We start from the raw sequence: 27,755 nt of genomic DNA, 5'->3' as shown, positions 1-27,755 counted from the left end.
GTCAAAAGGTGGATATGATGGGGTTGGGGATTTAGCTCAGTGGTTAGAGCGCCTGCCTAGGAAGCGCAAGGCCCTGGGTTCGGTCCCCAACTCCGAAAAAAAGAACCAAAAAAAAAAAAAAGGTGGATATGATAATTCTGAGCCTACTGTATGCCGCATGCTGGGGAGAGAGGAGAATCAGACCATGCTTCAGGCACTAGCGTCTAGTAGGGACAGCAGTCAGGAGCCAGGGAGAGTGATGGAGGCTCTTATAGGCTATCACTACACAAAGGACACCCTTCCCCATCAGGAAAGAAGCAAGCAGAGGGGAGAAGTCACCTGGGGGTGACCCAGCACCCCAGCAAGAGGGGCACTGGCAACCGCCAGGAGATGAGAACATCCTGGGCTGCTGGAGAAGTTTAGTGTCCTTAGCTGCTGTTGAAGAAAATTCCCTGACAACTCCACGGAGAAAGGCAGATGCAGGCCTACGCGTGGCTCACTTCGTTTTATATAGGCTGCATCGCAGCCCAGGTGGTCCCCTCACGACTAAAATTGGTCTCCCCACAACAGGTAATGCCATCAAGACAATGCTTCACAGAAGGGCGTAGAGGCCTTCTGCCAGATGATTCAGATTCTGTCAGGGTGACAATTATCACTGAAGGTCACGGAGGGTGAGGAGCAGAGCTGGGTCTGAGGCTCTGGAAAGCCATGAAGAGAGTCAGAGCATGAGAGCAGTTGGCCAGGCTCAGACACTCGTTTTAACACCGTGGGGATTCCCCCTTGGAGATTCTACTCTCACAAGTGTCGGGACTGGGCTGAGGTAGGCATGTCCCTGTGAACATTGGCGTGTGTGTGTGTGTGTGTGTGTGTGTGTGTGTGTGTGTGTATGGTGTGATGTATGTGTGTCTCCTTGTGTGTATCTGTGTATCTGTCTGTGTGTGTATGTGTGTGTGTGTCTATGTGTCTGAGTGTGTATGGTGTGATGTACGTGTGTCTCCTTGTGTGTATCTGTGTATTTGTCTGTGTGCGGTGTGGTGTGTGTGTGTCTGTCTGTGATGTGGTGTGTGTATGTGTTTGTCAGACTGTCTGTGTGGTATGTTTGTGGTATAGTGTGTGTGTGTGTGTGTGTGTATGCTGTGTGTGTGTGTGATGTGTGTATGCTGTGTGTGTGTGTGTGCGTGTGTGTGTGTGTAGGGGGTGTGGTGTATGTCTGTGGTGTGTGTGTATATGTATGTATCTGTGTATGGTGTGTATGTGGTATGTGTGTGCTGTATGCATGTATATTAGTGTGTCTCTGTGTGCTGTGTGTATGTGCACGGGTGTGCATGCGCATGTGTGTATCTGTATCTATGTATACATACTGTAGTGTGTGCAGACCCTTCTCTATGTGTAATGTGCCCATCCAGGTACAAACAGGGAAACTGAGGCTTAGGTGCAGTCACTGCCCACAAATGACAGAGCTGGAGGGAAAACCAAGACTAGGACTGCCTTTGTTCCCTGTGTCCCTGCCTTTGTTCCCTGTGTCCCTGCCTTTCAGCTTCCTGGAGTATGAGGTTGGGCCTTACCCTTATGTAGGCTTAACTCTTTTAAAAAGCTGTTTGAAAATGTGTAGTTTTTTTTTTTTTTTTTTGGTTCTTTTTTTTTCGGAGCTGGGGACCGAACCCCGGGCCTTGCGCTTCCTAGGTAAGCGCTCTACCACTGAGCTAAATCCCCAGCCCCGAAAATGTGTAGTTTTTAAGTTTTTGTTTTATTACTATAAGGGCATTTCTCAGTGGGTGTATGTGCAAGTCAGAGGGTTTAAAGGCTCAAACTCAAACCTTTACCCATTTACACATCTCAGAAGCCCTAAAACTTACATTTTTGTGTAATGTGTATGTGTTCCTATGTATTTGCACACGTGTGTATGGACGCCAGTGGCAGACATTACGTGTCTTTCTCTATGGTCCCTCACCTTAGGTTTTGAGGCAAGGTCACTCACCAGACCTGGAGCTAGGCTGGTGGCCAGAAACTCCTGTGTCCTTCCTATGTCTGCCTTCCTGAGAGAGGATCACAGTTCCCATCCCCGAGCCCGGCTTTGCACAGAGGTTCTGGGGACGCCAACTCAGGTCCTACTGCTTGTGTAGTGAGCACTTTACTGAGTTGTCTCCCTGGTCCCTAAAATGTGTCTGCTTTACAGGGTAGCAGCTGTTACCATCCCTGGAACCAGGCCTACACATCCTCCCCCACCGACCCTGCTTTCTCAGGGCTGTAAATCAAGTCTTCTAAAGAGGACCTGGGGGTAGGGAGGACAGAGACAATTGCCTCTGGCAACCTGCAGTTCACAGGCCATCCAGGGTCAGGCTCTAGAGGCCATGGGGCAGCGGGATCCCACCCCTGAGGCCGCACTGCCTGCTGGGGGCTCTCCCTCGAGCCTCGGGTCAGCAGAGGCCCAAGCTGAGCCTCTGTTCTAAGGGGGTTCAGGTACTTCCTATATCAAGGGCAGGGACTTGCAGGGAGGGTGGGAATGTATGAGGAGGAAGAGCTGTTAGTGGCCAACAAAAACCATATATACTGGTCTCTCCGTATAGGTGGCACTGGGTTCCAGGCCCTGCATACCCCATATACCAAATCCCAGATCCCTCATTTGAATCAGGGGAGTGTTACAGAGCCCACAGCCAGCCTTCCTTGCTGACTAAGTCATTTCCAAGTTGTTTGAACACTTAATACCATGCGAATGTTAGGTGAACTTGTCCTATAGCAATTACAAGGTGTCCCCAAGCGCTCAGAGCAGCCTTGATGCTGTGGGACAGAGGTTGTAAACGTGGATTTAGGGGACAACTGTGCCTTTTCTCATATGAAACAGTCCCTGTAACTTATCTGAGGTGGTTTTCGTTTTAGATATGATTTTGCAAAGTTGTTCAGTTTGGCCTCAAACTCCTGGGCTCAATAAATCCTCCTGCCTCAGTCTTCCGAGTAGCTCGTCCTACAGGCCTTGCTGTACTCAGCAACCCGTGGTTTCTTGGCTCTTCATTCACCAAAGCGTTCCTGAGCCAGACACAAAGGCTTAGTGGGCTGAAAGGCCAGTGAGGCCCACACTGTGGTGACCACACAGGACACAGCATCTGACTTCTGGGGACAATAGTCTTGGGATTCAGCTTCACAGAAGGATTAAAAATCTTCCTAGGGCTTGGGAGATGGCTCGGTAGATAAAGTGCTTACCACCCGAGCATGAAGGTCAGAGTTCAGTTCCCCAGAAACGAATTCAAAAGCCAGGTGGGGAGATAGTAGCCTGTCTATAGTCCCAGCATCAGGAGAGAGGAGAGACCAACTCTCTCTGGCCAGCTACAATAGGTGTATGGGCAAACTCTGCATTCTTCCGTGATACCCTGCCTCAATGGATAACGCAGAAAGGAACCGAAGAAGATCCTCAACTTTGACTTCAGCCTCTGCACACACACTTACGTGTGCACCCACACATGAATACACTATATATATATATACATATATATATATGCAAAAAATAAAATTGTTTCTAAATCCAGAAACAGCCCCTATGTGTCCAAAAAAAGAGCTTGAAGAACTGACTATCCTGCAGTGTGGGAGGATGAGATACAGGGAGTAAGACACAGACAGGGTGCGGATGCCCTTCTATGTTTGACTCTACAAGGAGAGTGGAACAAGACGAAGCCAGAAAGAAGAGGCAGGTATCATGGGGCCGCTGTCTCTGGGACAAAGCCACCTAGGGAAGAATGTGAGCTCCTTCCAGACATTGTCCTGGGTCCCTGGCCAGAGCCCCCAAGGAAGCTCAAACGGTGCTGTCTATAATGGGCTCAGTAGTCATCCCAGAGAAACCGAGGCCTAACCTCTGACCCTGGAAAAGCTTCTTTTGGGGGGGGAGGGGCGGGGGTGAGAGGTCGGTTTAGAACTTCAGGGAAGAGATGATCCTGGATTATCAGGTGGGTCCTAAAGGCTGTCATGAGTGTCCTCACCACAGAGGAGCAGAGCCAGAATGGTTCAGAAAAAGAAGCAGGGTCAGAAACAAGCAGAAGGGAGGCCTGTTGCAGCTGCAGGATGCATGGGAGGGGGGGGACTTCTACCTGAGACAGAAAACAGCGGGATTGAGCCTTCGGACACTAACTCCAGACCCCAGCCCTTAGCCCTCGGAACTCTGAGAAGGTTCCATGCAAGGATAAGAGGTGTGGGGACAGGAAGGAGGTCGACTGGCTCTGGGGCCTGGATCCACCTAACTCCTGCAGGCTTTGTCAACGCCTGGCAATTTGTCTCCAGCTCTGTGGTACTCATGAGAACTGCATCCACAGCTCCCTCTGGGATAAGGCTGGCACAGAAGCCTTCGGCAAACATCTACTGACCATCTGCAGACAAAGATGGCAAGGTCCTTGCCTTTTGGGGAGGGGTGTCTGGCTTTACCTGGGGCCCCTCTCTGCTTTCTCCATCTCCTTTCTGTTTCTCCTCAGAGCCCTGTCTCAACAGGTCAAATGTATAAACGTATATGCTTTTAGGGGTGCTGATCTGAAAGGACCTCGGTTCTCCAGCTCTGTCTTTGAGCACACGTTACTTTATTTGCTTGTGGTGACCATCTGCTAAGACACTGTTCTAGTGACAGAAGCAGCTGGAGGCAGGAGGAATTGCTTGCTTGTCGAGAGGGTACAGTTTGTAATAGAGGGGAAAAAGAGATGGGAGTGGCCTACAGTGGCAGCAAGAGCCTGAGGCAGCTTGCCCACATTTTGGTTGTTCACCAAGCACAGTTAGGACTAGAAGCTGGGATTGGATTTTTAACCTTCAAGGTGACCCCCCAACAACTCACTTCTTCAGGCTGGGCCCCAACCCCATAGGACCCATAATTTCCCAAAGTGGTGCCACCATCTGGAGACCAAGTGTTCAGACTCATGAGCCCACAGGGACATTTCACATTAACCATAGCAGACAGATAGCAGCCTCCTCTTGCACACGAGATAAGAGCGGGGAGAGGTGACAGATCGCATGGTATCAGGTGGCAGAATTCAAGTGCCAACGTCAATCTGGTTCCTCCGTCCTGCCTGCCTTCCCTGTTTTCCACCTGTGGCCTCTTTGGCCCAGAACACAGTCCCAGGGACAGAGAATGATCCCTCCACAGGATCTACAAACATCTGGCTCAGAGCCAGGAGTTCTGCATCGAGTATCACCTTCCTTTCAACTGAACAAACTCAGCAAATACCCGGAGCTCCCCATCTCCTCCCTACCTGGTTCTGTTCCCTGGAGCCTCCTAATAAGCTCGCTGTTCCCAAGTGGATTGGTTTCCACTGTGACAGGCTGATTAGGTCCCTTCACCTCCACCTGGCTTAGGTTACAGCTACACAATCAGTTTAACAGTGCCCAGCAGGCCACAGGTGCCTCACCACAGGGCACAGCTGCCCAGCCTCACGGGCGGGTGCTCCTGGCCACAGAGCCCTCCAGTGACCAGCACAACCGTAGCAAGTCACTACAGCAAGTCCCCGGGTGGCCAACTATTTATAAGAAAGGACAGACCAAGTTGCCTTGTCAGATGCCCGGTGCCAGCCAGGCCCGTCGGCATTCCGCCGGGGAGTGTCTGTCTTGGCCTGCCCAATCACCTGGCAGTACTTCAGGCTGGAGAAAAGATCACCCGGGGCTGGGTCACATCTATCAGCACCTTCTCTGATGGCCCTTCTGATGCTTCCCTGTGTCTGGCTTCCTCTCTGTCCCTCTCTCCTACAAGCTTTCGAAGGAAAGACCCTAGTGCAGGCTGCAGCTCCAAGCAAAAATGCCCACCGGCAAGCATCTGGGGCCGGGAACTGAGTGCACTCCATAAACTTGGGGAACAGAGACAATCTGTGTTCCCTCACACAGGCAGGCAAACTGAGGCTTGAGGTCACTAAGCTAAGAAATCCAGGCCAATAAGCATCTGGAAAAAGAAATGCATAACAGTCTTAGCCACCAAAGAAGCCGAGGTCAACACCACAGAGAGATGACACCCTGTATTCCCCAGAGTGACGGTGATCATAGCACAGTTTCCTGCGGGAACTGGGGTCCAGGCAGAGACACCAGCCAGCAGTCGAAACACAAAATATGTACCCCACAAGCCACAGCCTGGAGCCTGAGTTCTCAAAAGGTTCAACATAGCCAGGTGTGGTAGCCAGGGCCATCGGTCATCAGTGGGCCAGTCGGCACAGAGGGACTTGCTCAGAGGTAAGATGATGTCCTGACTCTGGCATTACCCTAAGCAAGGGAGATCTCAGCTGCCCAGCATCCAACAGCCCACAGGTGAGCAGTCCAGATCAGGCAAATCCAGAGAGACAGGAAACCTGACTCAAGGCTGCCAGAGGCTGAGGGGAGCGGGAGGGGGAGGGGAGGGGGAACGGGAGGAGAGGGGGAGGGGGAGGTGTGAGTGCTGTTGGGTATGGGGTGCCCTCGGGTGACAAGTGCAGAATGAACCAGAACACCTATCCTTCTTTTGAGAAAAGGATCCATGTACCTCCAAAAGCTCTCAATCTGTCGCAAGGATGACTCCTGGATGCTAAGATTTTGGGCATACACCGTGTGCTGTGTGCTCCATCTCACCTGATTTTAGGCAGGGCTGGGGAGTGGGGTCAGGGTTTTATGCATGCTATTCAGGCATTCTACCAACTAAACCACATCCCCAGCCCCGAATGGTCAAACCTTATAGCACATGGGCGATATTTCAAGAAAATTACTACCCCCCAGCCCCCAAAACAGAGAGATGGGACAATGACGCCAGGATTAGAACCCAGGACTTACCCCACAGACCCTACAGCTGTAGGTATTCTTGACCATCCATTTTGTTTCCTCTGATGGTCTCACAGGACCCTGAGCACAGCTCCCTTGGCTGCCTGTCCACCCCATGTCCCTGTATCCTCTAAAAAGGCAGATCAGTAGCTGTAGGCAGGAGACGTCCAAGGCTGCAGGGTCAGCCCCGTGTCCTGCTCCTCTGACTGCCCTGGGTGTGGCTAAGGCCACCAGATACATTTGCTGAAAACCTGGCTACAGCCCTTCCTCTGGCCATGTCTGGCCCAAGTAGAGCCCAGCTTGGCAGGGAGTGTGGACACATATAACCTTGCAGCCGTCACACCCATCACCCTGGTGGCACCTCTCTACAGCACCTTGTCACTAGTGAGACTCGTCACTTCCTCAACACAGGCAACAAGTTTTAGAAAAGACGGGGAAAAGGACAAAAAGTGCAGCAGACTTGGCGCCTTTGAACAGCATAGATGCTGAGCTGGGTGTGCCCTCCCATCTCCTCTTGGGGGTCCCCAGGACTGGTTGGCCTCTCCTCCAGAAAGTCCTGCAGTAAGGGAATACCCAGGCCTCTCTCTTCACAAGCTTTCCCTGTCATCCCTGACCTAATGCAAACCTGGGTTTGACACAGGAGTGATCAACAAACGCAGACAGGGTGCTCCTGGGTCCCTGGAGTATCCTGAACTGTGAGCCGTGCCCTTTCTCCACTATCTACAAAGCACAGGCCACCCCCTAAAAGAAGCTTGCCCTCCCCTCTGATTCCACTGACCGTGGGCCACAGCTGGTACTTCTCAGACTCCCTACCTGTGATACCTCACCCTGGATACAGACTGGGGCTGGGACGGAACTCAATGTCCTCTTAAAAAAATTCTCTACATTTCCCAGACAGTTTGGGTCCCTAGCATCCTCCAGTGGGGCGGTAGAGGGGGTAGAACTCGGGTTCCTGTGCTTGCACGCAGACACTTCCCCAAAAACTGTCTTATCCGCCCCAGGTTTTTTGTCGGCTTTGTCTTGTTTTTTTCTGTGTTGCTGTTGTTGTGTTGCTGTTGTTGTTGCTGTTGTTGTGTTGCTGTTGTTGTTGTGTTGCTGTTGTTATTGTGTTGCTGTTGTTGTTGCTGTTGTTGTGTTGCTGTTGTTGTTGCTGTTGTTGTTGTTGTGTTGCTGTTGTTGTTGTGTTGCTGTTGTTGTTGTGTTGCTGTTGTTGTTGTGTTGCTGTTGTTGTGTTGCTGTTGTTGTGTTGCTGTTGTTGTTGTGTTGCTGTTGTTATTGTGTTGCTGTTGTTGTTGTGTTGCTGTTGTTATTGTGTTGCTGTTGTTGTTGTGTTGCTGTTGTTGCTGTTGTTGTGTTGCTGTTGTTGCTGTTGATGTTGTTGTGTTGCTGTTGTTGTTGTGTTGCTGTTGTTGTTGTGTTGCTGTTGTTGCTGTTGTGTTGCTGTTGTTGCTGTTGTTGTTGTGTTGCTGTTGATGTTGTTGTGTTGCTGTTGTTGTGTTGCTGTTGTTGTGTTGCTGTTGTTGTGTTGCTGTTGTTGTTGTTGTGTTGCTGTTGTTGTTGTTGTGTTGCTGTTGATGTTGTTGTTGTGTTGCTGTTGTTGCTGTTGTTGTGTTGCTGTTGTTGTTGTGTTGCTGTTGTTGTTGTGTTGCTGTTGTTGTGTTGCTGTTGTTGTTGTGTTGCTGTTGTTGTTGTTGTGTTGCTGTTGTTGTTGTGTTGCTGTTGTTGTTGTTGTGTTGCTGTTGTTGTTGTGTTGCTGTTGTTGCTGTTGTTGCTGTTGTTGCTGTTGTTGTTATTTTTTATCCTGTTTGTCTGGTTTTTTTTTTCCTTTTCTTTTTTTCGGAGCTGGGGATCGAACCCAGGGCCTTGCGCTTGCTAGGCAAGCGCTCTACCACTGAGCTAAATCCCCAACCCCTGTCTGTCTGTTTAAATGTGCTCATCCTGTGTACAAGCGCCACCTGGTAGGGTCGTGGTAACCTGGATGAGCAAGAACAGTTGGGAAGGACTCTCTCAGGACAGCACACATGTGCACACAACAGAAGCCTGGTTCCACTTGCCTCCCTCTGTAAGGACTTGAGAGCCCTGGGGAGAGGGATGGCAGGCAACATCATTCCAGGCCTGGACAGGATAGAGGGTCCTACTGCCACAGTTGCTCAGCCTACTCTCGTCATAGGGCTCCAGTCCCCAACTGCTCCATCAGATGGCTGGTGCTTTGGGGGTACCTCCCTGGCCCTGGTTCAGGCAAAGGGAGTGATGCATTTGTCATTGTGGTGTGCTTCTGGCTAGGACCTACGGTAAACTCTCTGGAGGAAATGGACTCTCTGAGTTCAGGGATTTTGAGGCGGAGCTGTCTCCAGGCCAGGCCTCCAGCTTCAAACCCAGGGCTCTCCGAGGAGAAGCCTTGCTTTCCAAGGATACAGGGAGTAGGTGGCTCATTGTCAGGAGACATCTGGGAAAGGCTAAGGCTAGCAGGTGGCCCTCCTGAGGTGACCCATCATCTTTGCATGGTTTATGATGGGTGAGCTCTAAGAGGCAAGGTCCCAAGAGACTTCATCTCAGGATGGCTTCTTACAGCTGATAAGCCTTTTCTCTCACTATTACATACCCTAAGGATTCCTGGGCATCAGCCCACCCTATTGAACAGACTTCCTACAGATCAACATGAAGATGAACTTCAATGAATTAATACTGTTTAGACGAATTAATGATTTTATAGAAATCTTGATTTGATTCAAATAATTTTAGGAAGAAAGTTTTAAGAAATGATTTTAGGGGGCTGGAGAGATGGCTAAGTGGTTAAGAGCACTGACTGCTCTTCCAGAGGTCCTGAGTTCAATTCCCAGCAACCACATGGTGGCTCACAACCATCTGTGATGAAATCTGATGCCTTCTTCTGGTGTGTCTGAAGAAAGCTACAGTGTACTCATGCATAAAATAAATAAACCTTTAAAAAAAAAAGAATAGGGCTGGAGAGATGGCTCAGTGGTTAAGAGCCCCAACTGTTCTTCCAGAGGTCCTGAGTTCAATTCCCAGCAACCACATGGTGCTCACAACCATCTGTAAAGAGATCTGATGCCCTCTTCTGGTGTGTCTGAAGACAGCTACAGTGTACTTATATATAATAAATGAATAAATATTTTTAAAAAAGAATAAAATGTTCCCACCCCTCATAAATATTACTATTTATATTATTATAATATAATATATTATCATAATATTATTGTCACAAATATTAATATCATTATTATTACATAAAGGCTACATAATAAGAAATACAATGAGCTTTCATAATTAGTAAAAAGAGAGATAGGCTTGGGACAAATTTGTGTTCAAGGAAAAACATTCAGGTCCAAGGATGAAGCCACAGGTGTGCACTATAAGGCAAGGCCCTGTAAAAACTGCTGCTTTGAACTTATAATGAGCTTGCAGTGTGAACCACTGCTTGGAATTTGTTATTGACACCTTTCTGTAACTGCCCTTGTATGAAACATCTTATCTCTGAGGTAATTCTTCTTACATAGAGAACTCTTTGTCTAAAAAGCTATAAGCAGGCTGAAAGCAATACAGAAAGGTGGTGTAGCCATTTTCTGTTTCACCAGCATGTATTGTCTGTGTGAGTGGCTTCTTCCCTTTCCTTTCTTTTCTCTCCATTCAAAGAGTTAACACGTTCTGAGTCTCTTGCCTAGCCAGTAAGGGGCGTCTGGCTGACTTGCCAGAGAAAGGAACTCTAGCAATAAATCCTTTTATCTAATCCCCCAGTGCTAAACAGCATGTGTTGAGTAGACAGAGACCAGTGCTTATTTAAGCACAAAGTTAAAGAGAAAAGAAGCCAGCGGTTTGCAGAGAGTGTTAGGCTTCCAAAAGCCATCAGCTTCTAGCCCCCAGTACAGTCAGAGAGAGTTACAAGGCCAGAGATCATCAGTCTTTTGGCCTTCCTCCAATGGTGTGTTCCACCATTGGGTGGGGTTCAGCTTTGATCCCCAAAAGTTTGGGGCATCCCCGTCCCCCAGCAGTTCATAATGCATGCTGGGAAAGTACTGTGAGGGTCAGAAAGTACTGTGAGAGTAAGAAGCCTGGAAGGGTGTTTGTGGCAACTATACCAATACTTAGAGTTTCCCACTGGAAATGTTAGGCTGGAGTCTTAGACTGTGGTTAGAGCCAATGTAGGACAGTAGAAACATTGTGTTCCCAGAGCAGAGCTCACAGCCCACCTATAATTCCAGCCCTATTTCTACTGACATCATATAGCCTTAGGGAAGGGTTCACAAACATCATGTAGGCTGAAAACTTCTGTGTGTGTGTATGTGTGTGTATGAGTGTGTGTGTGTGTGTGTGTGTGTGTGTGTGTGTGTGATACATGTGTGTCAGCATCTGATGCACACACATCCAGAACTGGGTCTCTCATCAAACCAGAAGTTCACCATTTCTGCTAGGCTGGTCACCCCGCCAGCTCCCGGGATCCTCTTGTCTCTACCCACAATGTTAGGGTTACAGACTGGACGTACAGTCATGCCTAGCTTTTTACGTGGGTGCTGGGGATTCAAACTCAAGTCCTCACACTTGAAGAGCAAGTGCTTGTACCCACTGAGTCATCTCCCCAGCCCTGAAAACTGTACTTTAAACCAGGCCTTCTCTTGTATGAACCAAGGCCTGTTATACTCTGCCCTCTGATAGGCTGTAAGTTTTTATTGAAATTTGTTTCAAAAAAATCAGAACAATATTAGGCTGGCTGGTTAGATAGTTAGTTAGTTAGTTGGTTAGTTAGTTAGTTAGTTAGTTGAAACAGGGTCTTACTGTGTAGCTCAGGCTGGCCTCAAACTCCTCATCTTCCTGGGCCAGCCTCCCATGCAGAGGTGGAAAGCCTGTGATTAAACCAGCTGGTAAAGCTAACCACTATGGACCCTGACGCTTCTGTGTGCAATTGTGTCTATTAGAGCCACAGAACAGACTATCCCTACAGCTTACACAGGCCATCCCCACTTTTTCCTATAATCATTCCCTTCTGAGCATCCTGGTTTGACAGCTCTTGGTCTGTTCCAAGCCTCACCTGCCACCACATTGTGTCTTTTGTACTTTACCAAACAGAACATCAAAAGGGACTTTTGGAACTCAAGAGAAGATGGCTCATCAGTAAAGCGAGACTCTTGACCATCAAACAGCTAATGTTTTTCTTTGTGTAATTACATAAATTCTTTATGTAATTTCTTTATGTATCTTGTCTTTTCTAATGTAATATCAGCTTTGTTGCTCCTTGCTGATATTGAACCAAATCTTTCAGAAATTGATCCTTGCTTTGCTCCTCTCTCTTAGACAACATAATATTTTTTGCCTCACAACTCTGTGACCAGAGACCTAGGATGGCGTGTATTTAGTCTCTCCTTGGTTAGTACATCATGTGGTCTTCTGCCGTCTTAATGTGCCCTCAGCTCTCTATGTGTCTCTGTTCTGATTTCTTCTTTTCAACTAAAATAAGCAAACTACATTAACGTATGACTTAATGTGTGCCACAGGATGTTCTGAAGTCTGCACGCCATTGCAGCATGGCTGAATCTAGCAATGACCAAACAGACACCCATCCTTAACAACAGTCACCTTGGGGCTCACAGATCTCAAACGTACTTCTTCAGCCTCACTAACATTCTGTTCCCTTGTCCACGTTCCTCCCCTCCCCCCTCCCTGCTCCCTGCTCCCAGCCTCTGGTAAGCACCATGCTACATTCCATTTCTACATATCAATTCTTTTAGATTCCCCAGGAGAGTGAGATGGCCTTTGTCTTTCGATGTTAAACTCATTACTATGTTGAGTAACATGATTCCATTCTACATTGTCACAAATGGCTGTCATTCCTTCCTTTTTTACGGCTGACTAACATTCTATCATAACAGCCCACCCTTCTTTATCCATTCATCCGCCATTGTAAAACAATGCACAAGGCAGAGACCGACTCCAGGAAGGCACACAACCGCCAGACGATGACTGCAAAAAAAAAAAAAAAAAAAAAAAAACAGTCACCCTCTGTGTCCCTGCCTGCTGCATCTGTGGATCTAACCATCTGGGAAACAGTATCCAAAAGCAAAATATCATGGCGTGGCTGACATGTGCTATGTAGTTAGGCCTGCGGTCTCTTTATGGGACATCTTGTCATTTCTTCTTAAACAGCACAGTGTGGCAGCTTTCCCCAGCCTCTGCACAGTGGCAAGAAGTATAAGTCACCTAGCGATGACGTGAGGTACTCTGGAGGATTAGTAAGTTGCATGCAAACACCACATCAAGTTTTATATGGCAATTTGAGAATCCTTAGATGCTGGTGTCCTCAGGGGTCATGGAAGGGTTGCTAAAGAAGAACTACATACATCTAACCAATGGTTAATATGCAGGACACATTGTAGGGTGATGTCATTATGCAGGTGAAGGCAAGTACAGGATAGAACGAGGCCGGTCATTGGATGAGAAGGAAGGATGGGCGGGGGGAAAGTTTTAGAGGAGGAGTGAGAGCGAGAAAAGAAAGCAGCCAAGAGAACACGGAGGCGATGTTAAGATTCCTCTCTGCACATTTACAGGTTGTTATGAATGTTCTTAAGGGACGGATGTGTACAGGGATTTGCATGTCTAGGTGGGCAATTATATCTTATCAATTGGATCAGAGGCTATTGTGTTGTGTGTTCTTTCATGTGGCAATTTAATTGCGTTCAAGAGAGTGTGTGGTGTCTGGACACATTGGGCCGCCATGGAATTGAGATGTGTATGTCTGACATGATGGCAACCTGCCTTGGGAAATAGATGGGTAGAGAGATGTTGCCAGACTCAGAGAGAAGTCATCGGCCAGGTGATATGGAATGGAGCAAAGCGGGTGAGAGGCTTTGCTGACTGAGATGAAGGTATCTATCAGATGCCATGAGGCACCATGGTGCCAGATCTTGTGCAGGATAAAAGAAACCTTTTTTTTTTTTTAATTTACAGCAACAACACATAAGAAATTTGTGGGGCTGGAAGGATGGCTAAGCACGTCCACCTCTTGTAGAGGACCCACATCAGAGTTCACAATTACTGTAACTCCAGCTCCAAGGGATCTGACACCCTTTCCTGGCTGCCTTAGGTACCCACATGTACATGAATATACACTAGGACAGATGCAGAGGGAAGAGGGGAACAGAGAGGGGGAGGGGGGATCTTAAAAAGAAAGAAAGAAATCCAAGCCAAATGTCATGGTTCAGGCGGATAGTCCTAGCAATGAGAAGAGAAGTGCTGTGGTTTTGAGGCTGGCCTGGGTTACATAGTGGGTTACAGACCAGCCTGGATTACAGTATAGACCCCAACTCATTAAAAAAAATTATAATTAAATTATAAAGAACCATCATGGGGGTTGGGGATTTAGCTCAGTGGTAGAGCGCTTGCCTAGGAAGCGCAAGGCCCTGGGTTCGGTCCCCAGCTCCGAAAAAAAAGAACCAAAAAAAAAAAAAAAAAAAAAAAGAACCATCATGAGTGGTGGTGAATCCCTTTAATCCCAGCACTGGGAGGCAGAAACAGGAAAAGCTCTGTGGACTTAAGGGCAGCCTGGTCTACAGAGTGAGTGCTGAGATCGAGCTACACAGTAAGACCCTGTCTCAAAACCCTACCAACTAAAAGATTTAAAAAGACAGGCTCAAAGAGAAAAAGAAACTCAAATAGCTCAACAGTGTCAAAGTGAACAATTCAGATATAAAAGGATGACCCAAACCTGACGTTTCTCAAAAGAGGACATTCAGGTCGCCATGAGGTGTGTGCAAGCACGCTCAGCGCCAGAGGTCGCCAGAGAAATGCAAACTAAAATCACAGCACACCATCACCTCACGCCTGTTAAAAGGGCTGGGATCGAAGAGATGAGAGACAGAGAGACGGTCTCATGGGAGAGATGCACTTGCCTCGGAGGCTCAAAGTCCTGAGTTCAATGTCAAGAGCCCACGTAAAGGTGAATGAAGAAAATGGGCTCAGGTTGTTTTCTGACCCCTCACATAATGCTCAAGCATGGGTGGACACACACACACACACACACCATGTACATACACATATGCATATCACTTGTGCATGCACACACACACCACACACACATCATCTACACACACACACACACACACACACACACACACACACACACACTATACAAAATATTTTTTTAAAAAAGATGAAAGGCTACAGAGGAGCCCTCATCCATGGCTGGTGGGAATATGAGCGAGTCCAGCCACTATGAAAATCAGTTTAGTTCCTCAAAAAATTAAAAATAGACGCACCATCTGATCCAGACATCTCACTCCTGGAGAAATGGAGTCAGTATGTTTAGGGACATCTGTACTCCAGGCAGCGCCGTCAAGACAGCCAAGAGACAGAAACAGCCTAAGTGTCCATGAACAGACGAATGGATATTTTTGTGCTTTTAAGTGCAAATTCACGTCTTTGGGAGAGCAAGATGGCTTGAAAATTCTTGCCCCTCCCTTTGAATGATTGGCATTTTGAAAGTCACATGACCTACAGCGCAACCGTCTGCTAGCCACATTTTACACAATGTGCTCTGAGATTTTCATAATTGAAGTGGATTACTGTACAGTTACAAAAAAAAAGTCGAAAGGAGAGACAACGGGAAATAATTACTACTACTATTCACTCAGCTAACACTTGCCCACCCTCAGCCTTCCTGTGTGTCATGTGACATGCTTTGGCCAATAAGATGCCAGCATAGCCATGCCTATCACTTCCTGTGGGGCCGTATGATTGGCCCTGCTGGTGTCTCTGCTCTGCTCTCTGGACCTGAGTCTGTATGGACGTATCCCAATAGGTGCTTCCGTGTAAGGGACCGGATCTACCTGGACCAGACTGAAATGAACTTTGCATGAATGAGAACTCTGTACCACGACGAACCGCCACCATTTGTGTTTTCCACAGAAAAACCGAACCTGTGTGGACTTCCGGTGCAGTCAGTGAAACCCAAGAAGCCATGTTCATGAATGTCAACCTCGAAAGTAAAGTGGAAAGAGCAAAGGAGTGTGTCACTGGCTGTGTAGCCTCTGGTAGGTTAAACCTGCCTCAGCCGATTTCCGGTGCTTATTTAGACTGTATAATATTGAGAAGAAAATAGTCTGTGGTTTCAAATGCTGATGACTTTATTTCTTCTTAAAACATACAATGAAAGAACTGGAATTAGCTGGGCAGAGTGGCACATGCCTTTAGTCCCAGCACTCTGGAGGCAGGAAGATCTCTTATGAGTTTGAGGCCAGCCTGGTCTACATAGTGAATTCTAAGACAGAGCTACATAGTGAGACCCTGTCTCAGAACAAACAAACAAAAAATACAATGAACCTGGTGAGATAACTCAGGAGATTAAAGGCACTTGCTGTCAACTGACAGGCTGAATTTGATCTTGGGAGCCCACATGGTAGAAGGGAACTTTACATTGTCCCCTGACAGCAGTTGCACACACACACACACACACACACACACACAGTTTAAAGAATAAAAATACAGGACCTAGCAAGGTGTCTCATTGGGTAAAGGCGCTAACGAACTGAGTGTAACACCGGGAACCCTCATGGTGGAACCAGAGAACCAACTCAGACAAGCTGTCTCCTGGTCAGAACGCGTTCATATGGCACACACCCAAATTATGCACACACATATACATGCAAAATGAATAACCAAGATATAATAGGATAAAACATCTTGCTCTCTCAAACATGCCCAATTCCGCTTGACCCAAAAATTCCCATACTGAACGCCTAACAGCTTCCTGTTTGCTTGCCCAGTTTTTCTTCTTGTAAACAGGAAGTCCCTGTGGATTCTGGAGACACATGTGTTGCTCAGAGTTAAGAGCACGTGTGAGGACCACAGTGAGCCTGTGTGAGCTCTACATACGCAGGGGACGCGTGCGCACACTCATGTGTGGCTAACCCGAGGGACTGGGGGCCAGTAAGTGTCAAATAAGAAAGCAAATAACTTCCCTGAATCCAGAAAGAGGTCCCCTGAGTGCCAGAACACAGGATAACGAGGCCTCCAGTTGTACCCAGACACCCAATTCCTCGCATTCCGGCAAGTGGCTTGAAGCTTAGGGCAAGCTGGGCTGGCATTCTTCAGCAATGCTGCCCAGTGAGACCGCAGGGGGAGAGGGTATTCCAACATGCAGTGCCCCTAGACTACAAATCCTCAGGAAAGGGTCCCTGAAGAAGGCAGACCCCCTCCCCCATGCCGTGACGGCCTGACTTTAAACAGGAGGGAGCGAGTGAGATCCCTTAGCACAGAGTTGGAGTGCAGTGGGACCTGTTAGAGAGAACAGTTCACAGGGCCATTGCTGGGTGACTGGGCTGATCTTTCTCACTTGGACTCAGATTCCCCCTACACACTGTGGAGACCCTGAGCTAGAAGTGTGATATAAACCATGAAAGAGACCAGTGATGAGAGAACCATCCAGGGCTTCTCCCTGTACTTGCCCTGACCCACACCCGAGCTCCCCCAGGAGACAGACAGTGTGATGATGTTCAGGTTAACCCCTTCATGCCAGCTCTATCTTGAGTGCTGCTCACCACGACTGTAGTGGCACTTTAAAGAGAGCCACCTCCTCCCTCCTGCCTCTCCCGGACTCCTCATTTATAGGGAGGGGACGGGTGTCATTTCATGGGATTCCCCGCAAAACGACCCAGTATCACAGTGTCACCTGCACCTCACAGCTGAGACTAAGAAGTTCTGCTGGAGAGAAGGGGGGTAGACGGAGAGGAGCATAGAGAAGGGAACCTGAGGTCAGGATGCAATGAGTGAGAGAAGAAAAAGGGGGGAGGAGAAGAAGAAAGAGGGGAAGGAGGAGGAAAAGGAGGGGAGGAGAAGGAGAAGGAGTGAAAGGAGGAGGGGGAAGGTGAGGAGAAGGAAGGGGAGGATTAAAAGGAGGAGGAGGAGATGAGGGAGGAAGAGGAAAAGGAGGAGGGGGAGGAGGAAGGTGTTGAAGTTCTGCTGGCTTCTCCCCACCTCTTGACCCCCAAAGTCTTTCTCCAGTGCCTCTGTCTACAGCACTTCAACCATCCAGGCCTCTCCTGCTCCAGCTTCCTCCCTGACTCCCTTCTACAGGGGGACATCAGGAAGCTATCAAACCCAGAAAGCAAGCAACCTCGGGATCCAGAGACCCCTCTAAGAGCGATGTCCCAGACAGCTTTGTGGTTCATCTTGAGTATCCCTTAGAGGGGCATGGTCCAGAGATATTAGGACCCTATCCCTTCCCCCTATCTCCCTCTGCTTCCTGTGTTCACACCATAATGTCCTGCCTGCCACAGACCCAGAGCCACAATTCCAAGTGACTAAGTACTGAGACCCTACAGTGAAGCCAAAATGGCCCTTTCCTCTTTGTGATGTGGCAGACTTGGGGTTCTTGTCACTGTCTCAGGAAGGAGGTGAACAGAGTGAGTGCTTGGGCATCTTCCAGCAATGCTTACCAGGCTCTAAGCAGGCTGTCAGTCATCCAGTCAGCAACCTCAGAGGAGGACAGAACCCAAGCTGCTTGCTGCCTAAGCCTTGGGAACAAAGAGACCACATCCCTCTGTAAAGCCAACCGACTCTGCTTTTGAAGAAACTCCATTTTGTAGGAGACCGGGGGCTAAACTCCAATTCCAGAAAGAAACCCACAAACATCCCAGTAGCAGGGTCAAAGGTACACAGAGATAATGTGCGACATCCTGCAGAGAATAGGTAACTTAGCCATCCTGTTTGTCAGGTGGTTTTGCCCCCGTGTTCCGTTCATGTAGATTACCCCAGAAATGCAGATTTTAAAATATTAACTCGGGGTTGGGGATTTAGCTCAGTGGTAGAGCGCTTGCCTAGCAAGTGCAAGGCCCTGGGTTCGGTCCTCAGCTCCGGAAAAAAAAAAAATTAACTCGCCGACCTATACAGAAATTCCCCAAACTTGCTGTGCCACAATAAATACCCTGGACCCGTAGACTCGGGGCTCTCACTCTGACCTGCCGTGATGGTGATCATGAGAGTCCGTACTCGAGAACTACTACAGACCCTTATGTGTTTACATCGCAAATGGCTCCTCTGTTTTCTTTGGGGTCCCTGTGACTTAGGCATAACACCTCCTCTTGCTGTTCTGAACCCAGCTCGTGCGTCTTGGGAAGCATAAAGCAAGGAGCTTAGCTCAGATCCTCAGAGTGACCCAGGCTAGCCCAGCCCTTTTCTGGAGCCAGTGGTCTGAAGTCATCTTGAAGGCTTCTTCTATGTCCCAAGATCACTCCTTGGGTCCTCTCTGCCCCTTTCACAGTGTCTGCCTACCCGGAATCCAGGAAAGGGACAGCTGTCAGGTCCGTCCTCCAAGATCTACACAGCTGTACTGGTGTCTGGGACAGCATGTGTGGATTGGAGGGGCCTCCAGGGAGAAACTCAAGTAAAGCTGGGGTTGGCCAGAGTAAGGAAGGAGGTGGAGGCTGTCTTAGTTCCTGCCAGGCACCCAACATGAGGCCTTGGGAGAAAGAAGTCGGGTCTCTCATGTGCCTGGAGGAACCAGGTAAATTATGGATGGCTCCACAATGTCTTCCGGCCCCATTCTTTTTTTTTTTTTTTTTTTTTTTTTGGTTCTTTTTTTCGGAGCTGGGGACCGAACCCAGGGCCTTGCGCTTCCTAGGTAAGCGCTCTACCACTGAGCTAAATCCCCAGCCCCTTCCGGCCCCATTCTTGGGGCAATGTCTCTGAATTGAGGCAGAGCGCCAAGTATGTCCTCCCAGAGGAATGTCTTGACCAAGCAATATGAAGGGAGTAGATGTTGATAGAACAACCCTCCCCCGAGTGACAGCATCAAGAGCAGCCATTTCTCAAGGGACATGTGGAGTGGTTGTACTGGAACTGGCAGAAGTTACACAGCAGGAAACAGAAAGTCACATGACAACCAGGTACACACTCAGTTACCGTCCCCCACACACTCAGTTACTGTCCCCCATACACACTCAGTTACTGCCCTACCACCACATACAGGGGTCCCACCCTCTCCAGTCATGCTCTCTAACAGGACAATGTTTACCTTCCCATTAATGACTTGCCCAAGGCCACAGAGCCAGTGAGTGGCAGCAGGAATGTGAACCCTGAGCCCGTTAGACTGTATTTGCTGCTCTCCGATAGATAATGTAGCACCCTGTTCTTACCGCTCAGACTTGGTTACTTTGTTTCCCCTCCTAAGCACAGAGAAACTGACAGCCCAGAGGCCTGCACGCTCCTCCTACTGAAAGGGACTGGATGTTGTAAGGGAAGTTGGGATGCTTGGAATAAGTCCCTTCAGGGCCTGTGTGTCCAGAAGATGCTAAGCACAGACCCAATGAGAAGTGGGGCAAGTCTCCATTTTACCACTGATGAAACTAAGGCCGTGTGATGCATCCAAGTGCCCCTACGCCCAGGAGGTGGAGCCTAGTCTAAAATGCGAGCATTGAAAACGCTGTGCCTTCAGTGGGTCTGCAGCTCCTGCTATAAATACAATGCTGACTCCTGGGTAACCTTAAGCCTCCTGCAGGCTCGCCCGCCCAGGCCTAAGGCCATAAATCCCAGAGCCTGAGCCGCCTGCTGTGCTCCCCTCTTGACAGAATTTTCCCCGGATGCCCTAACAAGGTACCACATTTCTTTCACAGGCTCCAGATGATTAGAGGCAATGTTGAGCTACCTAGCTATCTCTGAGACGGGGGTGTGACTGAAGGCAAGCCGACACTCCTGGAATAAGGACTTAACCTGGGTACCAAGCACAGAGAACAGGGTTACTGGGTTCAGCCTCTGCTAGACCTGGAGCATGGTCTCTGCAAGGTTCCTCACCTAAACAGTGGAGTCCTGTCACTTGCCTCTAGGCAGTAAAAGGTATGTCCAAAATGACCAGGACTAGGAAGGTGTCCGGGTGCCTTCACCCCATTCTCTGCCCTGTAGCTGACTTGTTACCTGAACGGTAACAGCCTCTCACACAGCTGACATCGTTTGCATCGTTTGCATCGTGTTAATGGTGCTACGTGTTTGGGGTTCTTTAATTCTTACTGCAGCATGAAGAACAGAGTCCCTTCGCAGCCCCTTTGAATGGATGAGCAACGCCCCAGGGCTCACAAGCCTCAAGAATATTTGACACTTTTTATAGACCCTGAGACTGGTTAGGGACAGGAAGGAGAGTCCACTGAGCGTCCTGGGTCTGCTGCTGGAGACAGGAGTCCCAGAGAAGCCTGAATGTCTGGAGATGAAGTCAAGGAGACTTCTGAACAGAGGGAGCCTTCCCGGCTCCAGGCCGCAGCCTTGGGCCAATTTGTTTGTTGTTTGGGAAAAGGTCTCTTTTGGTTTTTGTTTTGTTTTGTTTTCTATCTTTTCTGGTTTTTTGAGATGTGATCCCTCTTATGTAGCCGAGGCTGGCCTACAACTTGAAATCCTCCCTCCCATCTCAGCCTCCTCGGCAGACCTATTCATTTTCTCAGATGAGGCTCAGTGTCAGACCCATATAAGGAAGACAGAGACCACTGCACTGTGTGAGGTGTAGCCAGGAAGATGATGCCAGGAGACTGCTCGGGGCCTCTTGTCAGAGCTGAGCCAGGACAAAGCAAACCAGGCCCGACCCCAGTCAGCCCCAGCCTCCCAGCCCAATGCCCTCTCCTAGTCCAGAGAGACCGAGAGGATCAGTCCCTCCTGGCCCTGGGCTTAGCCTACCATGTATACCCAGTGTCCTACCGCTGTCCTGGCAGCCTAGATACTGTCTTAGCCTTCCTGAAATACTCTACCTACGGGTGACTTTACAGACTGCTAAAACTAGGGCTCTGTCCCCAGTGTGGGGAGAGAGCTATTCCGGGTTTGTGTCAGGTGTGGGACCAGGCCAGCCAGAGACTGCTGTTGGCCGCTCCCCAGGCACCGGTGGCCTCCACAGCCATAGGAGCAACTCCTGCAGCCAGCTCTGCTGTCGCCCAGTGGAAGCAGGCTAGGTCAGTCTGCTTTTGTCATGTCTCCCTCCTGACACACAGGCACCTACAGAGCTGGGCCCTGACTGTCCATCAGATATCACAGGGTCTCCTGGGACAGCCTGGCATCCCTGTGAATGCCTAAGAATCACCAAGGTGAGGTTTGTACCCATGCCTTACCAAGGGCACCACTGAGGGGAGATGACCAGGTCACGCATGCCTCTGAGCATCTGCCCACAGTCCCTACTTGTCCAGACTCAGAGGGACCACTGCACTCATGATACACTGGGGCCAGCAGACACTTCTGTGCATGGTCCTAATTTCCACAAGCTGTGCAGTGGGTGCAGAACCACATCTGCTCCCATTGTCGCCTACAAACACTGAAGCGAAGAGACATTAAACCCCTGGATCCACCTCACACCGCTTAGAAGCAAAAGATTAGAGACCATAGCCAGGACACCTCCTCCAGAGCCCCGCAGTAAACACCGAGTACGGTGTTCCCAGCTTCCAGTATCTGAGATAGCCAGATCCCCACTGCACGCCACGGCACACGGGCAGGACCTGGATTCTGACTACATCTCCTGACACCTGTATTCCCCACCACCCTGGGAGAAAGTCTCAGGAGTGGATCTCAAGCTGTGGGATGATCAGAACAACATCCCAGCGGGCTGAGGATCCTGGGAAACCTTCCAGGACCTAGGAGATTGTCCTGGCTTCGTGTTTACACCCCTTCCGCTGCGTTACGTTGCGTAGGGTGTCGGAGGCCATGCACCCTGCACCCATTCCGAAGCCCAGCCCCACAGCTTGATCCCTGGATCCTGTGGTCAGCCCTGCCCCTTCTTCCAGGCTGACAGCCGGAGAATTTGTTAGAGGTCCGGCTTCCTGCTAAAGCCTACTAGGAAATCAGGGGGTGCGGCCGGAGCGAGCCTTGAAACTCAAACTGCCTCCGCTGGGCTGCAGCTCCCAGGAGTCAAGCTAAGAGGACGGGGTCCCCACTTCACTGCTGCCTGCAGCCCGTGGGGGGCCGGGTGCCCTTGGTGACCGGAGGCCTTGCCTTTGCAACCGGAGCCATGGCCGGTAAATATAGCACTGCCACTCACCAGCTGAGGGGCCCTCGCCGTCCGACATGGTGGGGGAGATGGGCAGCCAGCTGGCCACCAGCCTGCGGGGACGCTCAGAGCCCTCAACAGCCGTCACCCACCCAGCCTGGCTTGGGACTGCTCCGTGTCCAGCCCCCAGGCAGTGTCCTGCCTCGCCAGCCTGGCCACCCCCCCATGTTGGGCTGGGCAGATAAGAGTGTGTTCCCCGTGCCAGGAACCTGTGCGATTGGTGGATAATTCTAGGCACTGCCCTCCTCTGCCTGGGGCCTTTCCTCAGCAGCCCCAGAATGTTGCCCGAGAAGGTACTGCACCCCCGAGTGCTGGACTGGTCCTTAGAAACCCGGCTCAGGAGACTATGGAATGCCTTTTCCCTCTATCCCGGTGTCTAGTCCCACATACTAGACCAGGACCATTTATGGGCATTTGGTGAAGGAGAATACCAAGAGACGCTGCCAGTGAGTGCATGCCGGTACCGGGAGGCACGCAGAGTACAGCCACCCACACTTCAATTGCCTCGGCTTTCCAGACAGCCACACCAGGTCCATGTCACAGTCAGGGTTAAGTGACCCTGAAGGGAAACCAGTCCTCTAAGGGTGTAACCAGTATCTGGAGCCAGGCTGTCTGTCTCCACAGCATAGGAAGTCTTGCCTTTGTTTAGCCAAGAGCACCCATGCTTCTGGATATACACAGGGTACCTTCTGCTCCATGCATGTTGGGGAGCTGTGTAGAGAGGAGCTCCTGACAGGAAGTGTGGGTGACCTCTGTGCTCACACAGGAAACATAAGATTGAGAGGACACATTTAGTATGTGCTTGCTGTATGCTCTCCTGGCTCCCAAAAGGTATCGAGCAGTTCTAGTGTAAGGCCATGGCTCCCAGTGGTATCACCCCAGTGTTGGACTCCCCGCCTGCCACTCCCTCTGAGACAGGGGGTCATTCCAGTTGCGAGACACATGAAGTGAAGCGGCTTAAAGAAAAAGGGGTACCAATCAGAGAGATGGAGAATGCGTTTATGTTTTCCCTAAAAGAGTTGTTTGACTCTAGCATCCACACCAGTGCAAAGGGAAAGACGCAGCAGTCCCCTGCAGGGGACGGCCAGGGTCCCCAGCACAGGCTGAAGGTGATGGCGCTGTCCAGGCAGGAAGTATATTTTCCTGCAGAGGGAAGCATCCACCGCAGGGGAAGCCAGGCCAGCTTCCTGGAGGAGGAGGCAGATACTGATACTGAGCCTCAAAAAAGTTGTTTTTCTGGGCCCTCCCAGCAAGTCTTGTATGGGGTCTGAGGCCTTTTCTAACTCAAAGACCACAGAGGATTGAGATCACAAAGTTTCAAAGGAAGTCCTTCCCGGAAAAGGGAGGAAGGAGGACTGAAGAGTCACATCTCCCTTCGCCCAGCCATGGTCCACTGGCCAGCAAAGACCAACAAAGGAATTCAAAACTGCAAAAAGCCCCTTCTGGTCCCTGCTGTGCCCTATGCTGGGCACTTTTCCTCTGTCCTCCTCCCCCTCCTTCTCCCCTCTCCTCCTCTCCCTCTTCCTTCCTCCTCCTCTCCCCTTCCCCTCCTCTTCTCATCTAAATGTCTTGATGCAATCTCAAAAGTCCTGCACTGTTCTGCCACTGCCCCTGAACACCACTCTACTAACTCTGACCTTGCTGTGGTCAATGCCCGGTCCTTACTGCACTTAGCCATGCTGAGTAGATGGGTAACGGGCGTCACCGTTGGAAGTATGCAAGCAAAGCTAGACAGCCTGGCTGGATATACAAAGGAAGCTCAGACGTCAGGTGGGGCTGGAGTAAATGCTGTTGGAGTCCCTGGAAGGTGACTACCTACCATGTTTGCCTGGCACGTCCCCAGTTTTACCCTTGAATGTCCTGCCTGCATCCTGCGAATGTCCTCAGTCCTGGCAATAAATACTGTGTCCCTTCCAACTAAGGCTTTAATTCTAAGTGATTCAAGGAGAGGCAAAACAGAACCCCTGGGACTGTCTCTAGAGCCCTGGGGTCTCCATCTCCTCCCCTCCGTGTCTTCTCCTTCCTTGGCCCAAACCATAACACGTAGAGCTTGCAGAATAGGGCGGGTGCTGGGGAGAAGTCAGAGGTGGGACTATAGGGCAGCAGTTCACCTCACAGTGGAAGGAGTCCTTGGGGTGTGGTGGCCATAAAAATGGCCCCCGTGTAGGCTTGTGTATTTGAATACCGAGTCCCCACTGGGTGGAACTGTTTGGAAAGGACTAGTAGACTGGAAGAGGTGTGTCATGGAGGGCAGGTTCTGAGGTTTCTTACGCCCAGGCCGTTCCCAGTTAGCTCTCTCTTGTCTTGTGCTTATAGATTAAGACATGAGCTGTCAGCGTCTGCTCCAGTGCCACACCTGCCTACCTTCTGCCATGCTCCCTGCCACGACGGTCATGAGCTCTAACGCTCTGCAACCGTGAACCCCAAATCAAATGCTACTTTTGATGCATTGCTTTGGTCATGGTGTTTTGTCACAGCAACAGAGAAGGGAGGAAGTGGTTAAGTAAGGGCTGTGGAAACTCATGGTACCAGGGGTCAGGTGTGTATATGTCCCAGTGTGAGCAATTGATGGGACCTAGGGAGAAGGCGTCACAGAGATGCTCGAGTTTAGCCCTAGTGGGCAGACTTCTGGGCCAGGGCTGGAAGGAGGCTGGTGGCACATGAACCAGGTCAGATGCCAGCTCTACAGGGGCCCCCGATCACTGGACCCAGCCTCCATGTGCTCTCCAGGGGCTGCCAAAGGAGACTTCTACCTCCTTCCCTGGAGTTGTCTGTCTGTCTGCTCTGCATCCCACCCAGAGGGACAGCCCAGTGACAGCTCCTGTGTGCAGGCAAGCCACTTCCCCTTCCTGTCTTTGGTCCCAAGTCTCTTCCTGTCCTCTTTATTATGGAAACATGTGTTAGAAGAAAAAAACAACTTGAGTCTCCTGCCATCGAGGTCATAATAGCAACATGGGAATCCACTGCACGCATGAGAATCTGTGAGCAGCTGGCTGTGCATGTGTGTGTATGTGTGCTTGGTAGTGGGCATGTAGGGTGTGTATGTGATGATACAGATATGTGCTCCCATGTGATTGTGTATACATGTACATACATGTGCCTTACATGTATGGAGTGTGTGTATGGAATGAGGGAAGCACTTGCATATGGACTGTAAGACCTCTACCAGTTCATGCTGAAGTTGATCATTTCTGAACCCATCAGCTCTTAGGACTCACAAACTCAATTCCAACAACTCTGGTAGGCGGTCACAGCATGGTGGCTACTCCCAGGGCTCTAACAGGGATCTGTGCTATCTCCTGAGGTCCCAGGCTAGTGTGTGCAGGTAGAGGGGCTGAGGTCAGGAAGGCGGGGCAGGTGGTCAAGGGGTATTCTATGGGGAACTGTTCAATAGAAACCTAGGAAATATCAGGGGTAGGAGTGGGCAGGAGAAGGGCCTGCATGAGAAAGAACTCATGGCACCCCAAGAATTGCAAGAGATTGGTTGATGGTGACATGGAAACTTAAGGGTTCTTTGGAAAGTCAGTTGTGTTGGATGGTGTTTTGCTGGGGCAAACACATGAGGGAGTATTGTCCTGAAGTGGACACAGGTGAGAGGATGTTCTGCTAAAGCACGCATGCGAAAGGACACGTGATGAAGGATTCTTTGCTAAGGACACATGTATTGGTCTGCCTTAAATCGTGGAGTTGAGATCCTTTTGTCGGGACTCCACAGAGAAATGCACCAAAAAACTTTTGGTGGTGTGCTGGCCTTTTTGCCTTTTTGCCACTTCTGAGGACTTGGTCTGACCGGCAGAGTGACGTCAGCTGAGACAGATGAAGAGCTGAGGTAAGACACACGGAGGACACGTGATGTTTGGAGGGCACATAGAAAGGACTCAGTGGACAGTGACTGGGGCCAAGCTAGGCTTGCTTATAAAATTAGCCGGGCAACGCTTGTGAGTCTCAAGTCTTCGCTGATCTCAGCACAGCTGAGTGTTCCTCAGAGTCCCTCCTGCTGACTGGAGCTGAGGCTGAGGCCTGGCTGTCTCTGCTGGGTAGTTCCATCACTGCTAATTCATGTTTGCTATCCAGACTCTGCTGAACTGGGCTGTGGTGCATCCGTGAAGTGCTTGCGAGTGGATCGAGCTGCCACTGCTGAACTGGACTGTGGTGCATCTGTGAAGTGTTTTCGAGTGGATCGAGCTGCCACTGTTGACCTGTGAACTGAACTACCAGTTTCCAGACGACACAGTTGCTCCAAAGAATCTTTCTAAACGGGTCCGCTTCACCTGTATCCTTTCTTTTCCACTATCTCTGGTGGGTGGTGGGATGCAAGGGAAGTTAAAGTGTTTAGGAATGATCATTAAAAATAGGTTCTGAGGGGTTGGGGATTTAGCTCAGTGGTAGAGCGCTTGTCAAGGCCCTGGGTTCGGTCCCCAGCTCCAAAAAAAAGAAAAGGGAAAAAAAATAGGTTCTGAAAAAAATTAAAGTTACAGGTAGGATGAGAGATGTCATCGAGTCAAGGCCTTTGAAAGAGAATAGGGGTATAAAGGTCACACATTTACTGGACGTAAGTGCAGCCCAGCCCTGAGCCTGGAGTCTGGGTAGCATGAACTTCCTCTCCTCCCTCCCTCTCTGACACTCACATTCCCATCGCTCATCTAGCCTGCCCAGGCCTTGGGAGTCCGGGTCTCCTTTCTAGAGGCACGCTTCTCCCTTGATCTTGGGTGGAAGAATATACAGCCTAGGCCCCGGCACTTCAGTGGGTACAAACTAAAAACTGGCCCATGTCTGCACCGAGCAGAATTTCCTGTGCAGGCAGCTTGTGGAGGAGGCCTGGCCTCTGTCTGTGGGCTGAGCATAGAAGGAAGGCTGCCTGCCTAAGGCCTAGCCCAGGCAGTGATTATCACGTGTTCCACACCTCTGATTCAGTCATCTCCTCCAGATAGGATAAGGTCAGACACACCCAGCTCCACACAGCCTGAGACACACACACACACACACACACACACACACAGATGTACGGGGAGACTCACAT

The 27,755-nt window shown here is 49.9% G+C and overlaps 1 protein-coding gene and 1 long non-coding RNA gene across 5 annotated transcripts in view; one reads left to right on the top strand and one right to left on the bottom strand.

Moving 5' to 3' along the window:
• The window catches only part of Eml1 (EMAP like 1), a 173,372-nt gene extending 150,317 nt beyond the window's left edge, over positions 1-23,055 (bottom strand). For 3 of the 4 annotated variants that reach the window (NR_174190.1, NM_001399709.1, NM_001399712.1), the window contains exon 1: positions 22,727-22,896. Coding sequence is in view for 3 of the 4 variants with exons in the window: in NM_001399709.1 (NP_001386638.1) it covers positions 22,727-22,754 (28 nt within the window). In the remaining variant the exon portion in view is untranslated. Of the gene's footprint in view, positions 1-22,726 lie in introns of all 4 variants that reach the window. The other variant, XM_039112547.2, reaches the window with a different exon arrangement.
• Positions 22,462-26,996, top strand: LOC120103619 (uncharacterized). Its single transcript, XR_005506249.2, has 2 exons — positions 22,462-22,703; positions 26,810-26,996. It is a non-coding gene; the product is annotated as an uncharacterized LOC120103619 (long non-coding RNA).
• The last annotated feature ends 759 nt before the right edge of the window (positions 26,997-27,755 follow it).

This window comes from Rattus norvegicus, chromosome 6, assembly GCF_036323735.1.
Source record: "Rattus norvegicus strain BN/NHsdMcwi chromosome 6, GRCr8, whole genome shotgun sequence".
Lineage (NCBI taxonomy): Eukaryota > Metazoa > Chordata > Mammalia > Rodentia > Muridae > Rattus > Rattus norvegicus.
This window is presented reverse-complemented; position numbering and strand designations above follow the sequence as displayed.